Raw genomic sequence first — 10,392 nt, 5'->3', positions numbered from 1 at the left:
AGGGGTTTCCTCCTGCCAGGGTTAAGGCTGTGTGTGTGTTTCCAGGTGTATCGAGGGGTTTCCTCCTGCCAGGGTTAAGGCTGTGTGTGTCCAGGTGTATCGAGGGGTTTCCTCCTGCCAGGGTTAAGGCTGTGTGTGTTCCCAGGTGTATCAAGGGGTTTCCTCCTGCCAGGGTTAAGGCTGTATGTGTGTTCCCAGGTGTATCAAGGGGTTTCCTTCTGCCAGGGTTAAGGCTGTGTGTGTTGTCCAGGTGTATCGAGGGGTTTCCTCCTGCCAGGGTTAAGGCTGTGTGTGTCCAGGTGTATCGAGGGATTTCCTCCTGCCAGGGTTTTCCTCTCTAGGGTCGGCGGGACGAAATCGTCCCACCTACTCAACAGCCAGTTGAATCCCGTGGCGCGTTATTCAAATACCTTAGAAATGCTATTACTTCAATTTCTCAAACATATGACTATTTTACACCATTTTAAAGACAAGACTCTTGTTAACCTCTATGGGCTAGGTGGGACGCTAGCGTGCCACCCGTGGTGCACTCCATCAACAGCAGGTGCATTTCAAGAGCGGCAAATTTGAATCCGAATAAATGTCAAAATTCAAATTTTTCAAACAAACAACTATTTTACACCCTTTGAAAGATAAACATCTCCTTAATCTAACCACGTTTTACGATTTCAAAAAGGTTTTACGGCGAAAGCATAAATTTAGAGTATGTTAGGACAGTACATTTACAAGAGTTGTGTGTAATGTTTTGTCAATTCAAAGACAGGGTCACCAAAACCATAAAACCAGCTAAAATGATGCACTAACCTTTTACAATCTCCATCAGATGACACTCCTAGGACATTATGTTAGACAATGCATGCATTTTTAGTTCTATCAAGTTCATATTTATATCCAAAAACAGCGTTTTACTATGGCATTGATGTTGAGGAAATCGTTTCCCTCCAATAACCGGCAGTCAAGTCAGCATCACAAATTAAATAATTAAAATTAGAAAACATTGGTAAAATATTATATTGTCATTTAAAGAATTATAGATTTACATCTCTTGAACGCAATCAACTTGCCAGATTTAAAAATAACCTTACTGGGAAATCACACTTTGCAATAATCTGAGCACTGCGCCCAGAAAAATACGCGTTGCGATACAGACTAGACGTCATGTTGGGGAGATCTAAAATCGAAAATACTATGTAAATAATCCATTACCTTTGATTCTCTTCATCAGATGTCACTTCCAGGTATCACAGGTCCATAACGAATGTAGTTTTGTTCAAAAAAGCTCATCATTTATGTCCAAAAATCTCCGTCTCGTTAGCACATGATCTAAGCCAGCCGGACTTCTCGTCATGAACGAGGGGAAAAAATATATTTCCGTTCGTTCAAACATGTCAAACGTTGTATAGCATAAATCATTAGGGCCTTTTTTAACCAGAACATGAATAATATTCAAGGTGGACGAATGCATACTCTTTTATAACGTATTGTAACGAGGGTACCCAACATGAACTCGCGCGCCAGGTGTCTAATGGGCCATCATCGTTCCATGGCTCTTGTTCGGTCAGATCTCCCTCCAGAAGACTCAAAACACTTTGTAAAGGCTGGTGACATCTAGTGGAAGCAATAGGAAGTGCCAAAATATTCCTCAGCCCCTGTGTTTTTCAATGGGATAGGTTTAAAGGTAATACAACACATCAGGTATCCACTTCCTGTCAGAAAATGTCTCAGGGTTTTGCCTGCCAAATGAGTTCTGTTATACTCACAGACACCATTCAAACAGTTTTAGAAAATTTAGGGTGTTTTCTATCCATATGTAATAAGTATATGCATATTATAGTTACTGGGTAGGAGTGGTAACCAGATTAAATCGGGTATGTTTTTTTATCCAGCCGTGTCAATACTGCCCCCTAGCCCTAACAGGTTAATCTAACCACACTGTCCGATTTCAAAAAGGCTTTACAACGAAAGAAAAACATTAGATTATGTCAGCAGAGTACCCAGCCAGAAATAATCAGACACCCATTTTTCAAGCTAGCATATAATGTCACATAAACCCAAACCACAGCTAAATGCAGCACTAACCTTTGATGATCTTCATCAGATGACAACCCTAGGACATTATGTTATACAATACATGCATATTTTGTTCAATCAAGTTCATATTTATATCAAAAACCAGCTTTTGACATTGGCATGTGACGTTCAGAACTAGCATACCCCCCCGCAAACTTCCGGTGAATTTACTAAATTACTCACGATAAACGTTCACAAAAAACATAATTATTTTAAGAATTATAGATACAGAACTCCTCTATGCACTCGCTATGTCCGATTTTAAAATAGCTTTTCGGTGAAAGCACATTTTGCAATATTCTGAGTAGATAGCCCGGCATCACAGGGCTAGCTATTTAGACACCCACCAAGTTTAGCCCTGACCAAAGTCAGATTTACTATAAGAAAAATGTTATTACCTTTGGTGTTCTTCGTCAGAATGCACTCCCAGGACTTCTACTTCAATAACAAATGTTGGTTTGGTTCAAAATAATCAATAGTTATGTTCAAATATCCTCTGTTTTGTTCGTGCGTTCAAGACACTATCCGAATGGTAAAGAAGGGTGACGTGCACGACGCATTTCGTGACAAAAAAATTCTAAATATTCCATTACCGTACTTCGAAGCATGTCAACCGCTGTTTAAAATCAATTTTTATGCCATTTTTCTCGTAAAAAAGCGATAATATTCCGACCGGGAAAGCGTGTTTACGTTGAAAGACTAAAGAAAATAAAACATGGGGTCGACTCGTCCACGAGCCTCAGTCTGATGGTACTCTGACCGGCCACTATCCAAACGCGCTAATGTTTTTCAGCCAGAGGCTGGAATTACATCATTCAGCTTTTTCCCGGGTTCTGAGAGCCTATGGGAGCCGTAGGAAGTGTCACGTTACAGCAAAGATCCTCCGTTTTCAATAAACTGAGCCAGGAAGTGTCACGTTACAGCAGAGATCCTCAGTTTTCAATAAACAGAGCCAAGAAGAACAAGAACTTGTCAGACAGGCCACTTCCTGTAAGGAATCTTCTCAGGTTTTTGCCTGCCATATGAGTTCTGTTATACTCACAGACACCATTCAAACAGTTTTAGAAACTTTAAATCGGGTACGTTTTTTATCTGGCCGTGCAAATACTGCCCCCTATCCCCAACAGGTTAACCTGTTATGGCTAGGGGGCAGTATTTTCACGGCCGGATAAAAAAACGTACCCTATTTAATCTGATTATTACTCCTGCCCAGAAACTAGAATATGCATATAATTATTAGCTTTGGATAGAAAACACTCCAAAGTTTCTAAAACTGTTTGAATGGTGTCTGTGAGTATAACAGAACTCATATGGCTGGCCAAAACCTGAGACGATTCTGTACAGGAAGTACCCTGTCTGACCATTTCTTGGCCTTCTTGATTATCTCTATCCAAAACAGGGTATCTCTGCTGTTACGTGACACTTCCTACGGCTCCCATGGGCTCTCAGAAGGCGGCAAAAAGCTGAATCGTGACTTTGCAGGCCCTGGCTGAAAAACATTAGCGTGTTTGGATAGTGGCCGGTCAGAGTACTATGAGACTGAGGCTCGTGCACGAGTCGACTCCATGTTTTTATTCTTTCGTCTTTGAACGAAAACCACCACTCCCGGTCGGAATATTATCTATTTTTTACGAGAAAAATTGCATAAAAAATGATTTTAAACAGCTGTTGACATGCTTCGAAGTACGGTAATGGAATATTTAGAATTTTTTGGTCACGAAATGCGCCGTGCGCGTGACCCTTCGTCACCCTTGGATAGTGTCTTGAACGCACGAACAAAACGCCGCTATTTGGATATAACTATGGATTATTTTGAACCAAACCAACATTTGTTATTGAAGTAGAAGTCCTGGGAGTGCATTCTGACGAAGAACACCAAAGGTAATCAAACTTTTCTAATAGTAAATCGGAGTTTGGTCAGGGCTAAACTTGGTGGGTGTCAAAATAGCTAGCCGTGATGGCTGGGCTATCTACTCAGAATATTGCAAAATGTGCTTTCACCGAAAAGCTATTTTAAAATCGGACACCTCGATTGCACAAAGGAGTTCTGTATCTATAATTCTTAAAATAATTATGTTTTTTGTGAACGTTTATCGTGAGTAATTTAGTAAATTCACCGGAAGTGTTCGGTGGGAATGCTAGTTCTGAACGTCACATGCTAATGTAAAAAGCTGTTTTTTGATATAAATATGAACTTGATTGAACAAAACATGCATGTATTGTATAACATAATGTCCTAGGCGTGTCATCTGATGAAGATCATCAAAGGTTAGTGCTGCATTTAGCTGTGGTTTTGTTTTTTGTGACATTATATGCTAGCTTGAAAAATGGGTGTCTGATTATTTCTGGCTTGGTACTCTGCTGACAATGTTTTGCTTTCGCTGTAAAGCCTTTTTGAAATCGGACAGTGTGGTTAGATAAAAGAGAGTCTTGTCTTTAAAATGCTGTAAAATAGGCATATGTTTGAAAAATTGAAAGTTTGAAAAAGTTTTTGTATTTTTGAGGAATTTGTAATTCGCGCCACGCCTATCATTGGATATTGGAGCAGGTGTTCCGCTAGCGGAACGTCTAGATGTAAGAGGTTTAAGGCTGTGTGTGTGTTCCCAGGTGTATCGAGGGGTTTCCTTCTGCCAGGGTTAAGGCTGTGTGTGTTTCCAGGTGTATCGAGGGGTTTCCTCCTGCCAGGGTTAAGGCTGTGTGTGTTTCCAGGTGTATCGAGGGGTTTCCTCCTGCCAGGGTTAAGGCTGTGTGTGTGTCTCCAGGTGTATCGAGGGGTTTCCTCCTGCCAGGGTTAAGGCTGTGTGTGTCCAGGTGTATCGAGGGGTTTCCTCCTGCCAGGGTTAAGGCTGTGTGTCTCCAGGTGTATCGAGGGGTTTCCTCCTGCCAGGGTTGAGGCTGTGTGTGTGTGTCCAGGTGTATCGAGGGGTTTCCTCCTGCCAGGGTTAAGGCTGTGTGTGTGTTCCCAGGTGTATCAAGGGGTTTCCTCCTGCCAGGGTTAAGGCTGTGTGTGTGTTCCCAGGTGTATCGAGGGGTTTCCTCCTGCCAGGGTTAAGGCTGTGTGTGTGTGTCCAGGTGTATCGAGGGGTTTCCTCCTGCCAGGGTTAAGGCTGTGTGTGTGTTCCCAGGTGTATCAAGGGGTTTCCTCCTGCCAGGGTTAAGGCTGTGTGTGTGTCTCCAGGTGTATCGAGGGGTTTCCTCCTGCCAGGGTTAAGGCTGTGTGTGTGTCTCCAGGTGTATCGAGGGGTTTCCTCCTGCCAGGGTTAAGGCTGTGTGTGTTACCAGGTGTATCGAGGGGTTTCCTCCTGCCAGGGTTAAGGCTGTGTGTGTGTTACCAGGTGAATCGAGGGGTTTCCTCCTGCCAGGGTTAAGGCTGTGTGTGTGTTACCAGGTGTATCGAGGGGTTTCCTCCTGCCAGGGTTGAGGCTGTGTGTGTGTAACGTGTGTATGTTCCCAGGTGTATCGAGGGGTGAAGAGGAAACGGTGTTACCCTCCCTCTTGGCGGCGTTGGGTACTGTTCCTCCTCCCGGGCCTGGCCTCGGCGCTGATCGGTGTGTGTGTGTACGTGTTCGCTGAGACGGAGGACAACTACCTGTACACACACTCTCTATGGCACGTCCTGGTCGCCTCCAGCGTGGTCTTCCTCCTACCTCCGGGAGAGACGGACTCCGTTATCGCCTGGAGGCCCGCAGTCTGTGGTTACACACTCTGTCACAGCACGAAGGACGAGTTATACGCTGTTACATGACCTCTGAACCCCCTGGACCTGTGGAGACCGACTGTCTCATGGGTATCAGGGCTGTGACCATACCAGGATTGGACAGATTGGTTTGTTTTGTCATTTAAAAAACCTGCTGGGTGTAAAATCTAGTGTTTTATAGATTGGAAAAACATTAATGATGTTAAATCTAATGTTTTATAGCTGGGAAAAACATTAATGATGTAAAATCTAGTGTTTTATAGATTGGAAAAACATTAATGATGTTAAATCTAGTGTTTTATAGCTGGGAAAAACATTAATGATGTTAAATCTAGTGTTTTATAGCTGGGAAAAACATGAATGATGTTTTAAAAACCTGCTGGGTGTAAAATCTAGTGTTTTATAGATTGGGAAAAACATTAATGATGTAAAATCTAGTGTTTTATAGCTGGGAAAAACATTAATGATGTAAAATCTAGTGTTTTATAGCTGGGAAAAACATTAATGATGTTTAAAAACCTTTTCACTACATATATAATACTGGTATGGTCCCAGCTTTGCTCTATGCTGGTATGTGTATATATAGATATATATATATATATGGCATATATTTCTAGTCGAGCATATGAATGTTTTCACTACATATATATTACTGGTATGGTCCCAGCTTTGCTGTGTGCTGGTATGTATGTATATATATATATATATATATATATATATATATATATATATATATATATATATATATATATATGGCATATATTTCTAGTCGAGGATATGAATGTTTTTACAATAATATATTTATATGAAATCACGGTGACATCACTGCCTGCTAATCCATCACGTCTTGCCCCTCCCTCTTCCTCCTTTCCTACTCCTCATCCTCTCTAGTTTAGATTACACTACTAGATAGATGAAGACTGCTAGTTAAAGCAGGGAAGTTCAATGGTATAGATCAGGCCTCTCCTTCTAATACGGGACTAATTCAGACCTGGTATAGATCAGGCCGGGACTAATTCAGACCTGGTATAGATCAGGCCTCTCCTTTCTAATACGGGCCCAATTCAGACACGGGACACCAGGTGAGTGTAATTAACTAGGAGAAACAGAAGTGTTTCGGGCCTCCACAACCAGAACTGAACAGCCCTGACCTAAAGAATAGTGGAAGATTCTAGAAATGAAGATGTTTTTCCTCATGGATACAATTTATATCTCTGTGTGCAGTTTGGAGGAAGTTAAAGGTCGTTTTCACCAGCCAATGCTAACTAGCATTAGCACAATGAGTTGTAGTCTACCAGTACAGCTAGCACCTGTAGACTCACTCCCTTACCCTGACCTCAATGGGCCCTGTTCCAATTCTATACCCTCCCTCCGTTCCTAACTCCCTTACCCGCACCTCAACGGGCCCTGTTCCAATTCTATACCCTCCCTCCGTTCCTAACTCCCTTACCCGCACCTCAATGGGCCCTGTTCCAATTCTATACCCTCCCTCCGTTCCTAACTCCCTTACCCGCACCTCAATGGGCCCTGTTCCAATTCTATACCCTCCCTCCGTTCCTAACTCCCTTACCCGCACCTCAATGGGCCCTGTTCCAATTCTATATTCTCCCTCCGTTCCTAACTCCCTTACCCGCACCTCAACGGGCCCTGTTCCAATTCTATACCCTCCCTCCGTTCCTAACTCCCTTACCCGCACCTCAATGGGCCCTGATCCAATTCTATAACCTCCCTCCGTTCCTAACTCCCTTATCCGCACCTCAATGGGCCCTGTTCCAATTCTATATCCTCCCTCCGTTCCTAACTCCCTTACCCGCACCTCAACGGGCCCTGTTCCAATTCTATACCCTCCCTCCGTTCCTAACTCCCTTACCCGCACCTCAACGGGCCCTGTTTCAATTCTATATCCTCCCTCCGTTCCTAACTCCCTTACCCGCACCTCAATGGGCCCTGTTCCAATTCTATACCGTCCCTCCGTTCCTAACTCCCTTACCCGCACCTCAATGGGCCTTGTTCTAATTCTATATCCTCCCTCCGTTCCTTACTCCCTTCCTTCTCCTTAAAGCACTTTCATGACTAAGTGTAATAATGTCATTTTAATGATATCTAAATGTAATTTGTCTAGAGGTTTTTCTCTGAATGTGTATTTGCTTTTGAAACAAATCAGATTGTGTATCCAGTGCCTCTCCTCTCTCTCTCTGTGTGTTCTGCAAGACCAGTTCCACCATAACTCTGATTTTTCTGGTCATATATTATATTTCACAGTGATATTAAGTTAGAATGAAGCATTTTAATGTTCTGGTGTTAGGTTAATAATGATCATGTTGTCGTGTCTTTGGCTATGCCGGATTAAGTGATATGACATGCTATTCTATAAAATGATTTCTCTGTAATAAATATTACCTGATTTATTAAGCTAATCAGGTAAATGTAATTAACTAGAAAGTCGGGGGCACCACGAAAGAATGTTTATAGAGCTGTTATCTTCCGAATAAACTCTTAAAGACCTAGTAATCTTTTACGTCAATATTTAATCGTCACCTTGTTTAGTCTCATCTGAAAGTTGTAAATTCTTGGTAATCTTACATTTACATTTTAGTCATTTAGCAGACGCTCTTATCCAAAGCGACTTACAGTAGTGAATGCATACATTTCATATCTTTTTCTCCGTACTGGTCCCCCGTGGGAATCGAACCCACAACCCTGGCGTTGCAAACACCATCCTCTACCAACTGAGCCACACTAACCCTGGCTAACAAGTTGAACCCTGGCTAACAAGTTGAACCCTGGCTACTAACAGGTTGAACCCTGGCTGCTAACAGGTTGAACCCTGGCTGCTAACAGGTTGAACCCTGGCTGCTAACAGGTTGAACCCTGGCTGCTAACAAGTTGAACCCTGGCTGCTAACAAGTTGATACTTTACATGTTTTATGTGCGTCTGGGCATTGTACCGCATTCATTCTAGAGGTCTGTCTGGGTGCAGGGTTTTGCTTCATCCAAAGCAGTGATGTGAAGTTGACGAACCCTACCACTGGATGACAGATACATTCTGCTGTTGGCCACACGCTAAAATAATCTGATTGAAGTTGAAGTTCTGAAATTACATGTTCATCTACTTCCTGTTACCTCATGTTCATCTTTGGTTACTGTAGTCTACTTCCTGTTACCTCATGTTCATCTTTGGTTACTGTAATCTACTTCCTGTTACCTCAGAATACAAATCAAACAGAATAAATCTCTCTAAAGATTTGGGATGTTTCCATAGTGCCCTTCCATGCTAGTCTCCATGGCAACACGATCTAGTACGGTCGGACTGTTTCCGTAGCGCCCTTCCATCCTAGTCTCCATGGCAACACGATCTAGTACGGTAGGTCTGTTTCCATAGTGTTTTTTGGTGTGTGATTCACCAGAGGACATCAGATTGGAGGATTACCCATAATCCCTGGTAAAGTGTGTGCATGGTGCCCAGCTGTGTGTGTTAATTTGTTTTACATCCATTAGGGAATCTGATGGATTCTCTGGACCTGCAGGGCTGTTAAATAATGACTAGAACTTCTTCCTCATGTTAACACACAGTAACATGAATAGAACCTCATGTTAACACACAGTAACATGAATAGAACCTCACGTTAACACACAGTAATGTCGTGTCTTTGGGGGTACCATTAAACTGAAGATATGTTTATCAATTAGCTCCCTGTAATTATTATCACGCGATTAAACTGATTAATCGTTTAATTGTAATTAACTAGGAGATCGGGGCACCAAGGAGAATATTCAGATTACAAAGCTATAATTTTCCTAATATAACTTTCCTGTACTATAATATTATATCCTATTATAGTATAGGCCGATTATCTTCTGGTTTAGATGGTGTATTTTACCTCGAGTCCAGTCTCATTCCAAACGTCGTAAATTGTTGTATCTGCACGAACCCAGTCTTTACTAAAATCATCCATACATCAATTGTCTTAAAATCATTTATTTACTACACTAAGTAATTAACAGAAAACATACAAACAGTAATTATCGTCACAAAGGATTGGTAGAGGAATGTGCCCTTGTGGGCTAAACAGGCAGGTCGGCCTGTTGAACAATGGATCATAAAAGGTCAGCTGTGGCACACAGAGTTCATTAATATTAACAATTGACAATTGAAGGCTCGCTCATTCGGGAACAATTGCAATCAATATATATTTACGCTCATGCGTCGTCGAGATCCTTGTTCGAGCGTCTTTCTGATGGAGAGTCTCTCTCTCGGTTAGAATGGATCTTTCAAAGCGACATTCATTAATGTCGTTTTAGAAAGGTTGTTTTGTTGGTCTTCGCGTTCAATTATATAATTTACTTAGCTGCAGACTAATAATTAATATCAAAGACTTGTTCTTATTCTGTCGGTATCAATAGTCTAAAAGTTAACCACGTGGTATGGTTCACTTTCAGTAGAGGAATTGGATGGTAAAACCTATTGGCCATGGAGTGGGGGCCTGGTCTGAAGAAATGTAAATCAGGGGGTGTTTTATAGTGCCCATAGAACAGGCTTGTCAAATGACGCCTGGTCCTGTATGGGTCCCTGGCGGCGTGCCTATGACTGAGTTAGAATTGTATTTCTGTAACCAAATCTATCA

General features: G+C 42.1%; 1 protein-coding gene across 2 annotated transcripts in view; it reads left to right on the top strand.

The window, feature by feature from the left end:
- Window positions 1–8,274, top strand: part of LOC106591439 (transmembrane protein 8B) — a 30,552-nt gene extending 22,278 nt beyond the window's left edge. Inside the window, exon 13 of one of the 2 annotated variants that reach the window (XM_045690466.2) lies at window positions 5,525–8,274. In XM_045690466.2, the coding sequence (XP_045546422.1) occupies window positions 5,525–5,815 (291 nt within the window). In that variant the 3' untranslated portion in view covers window positions 5,816–8,274. Of the gene's footprint in view, window positions 702–5,524 lie in introns of those variants that run through there. The other variant, XM_045690468.2, reaches the window with a different exon arrangement.
- The last annotated feature ends 2,118 nt before the right edge of the window (window positions 8,275–10,392 follow it).

Source organism: Salmo salar, chromosome 12 (genome assembly GCF_965601325.2).
Source record: "Salmo salar chromosome 12, fSalSal1, whole genome shotgun sequence".
NCBI classification, from domain to species: domain Eukaryota; kingdom Metazoa; phylum Chordata; class Actinopteri; order Salmoniformes; family Salmonidae; genus Salmo; species Salmo salar.
The sequence above is the reverse complement of the archived record's forward strand: the minus strand, read 5'-3'. Positions and strand labels throughout refer to the sequence as shown.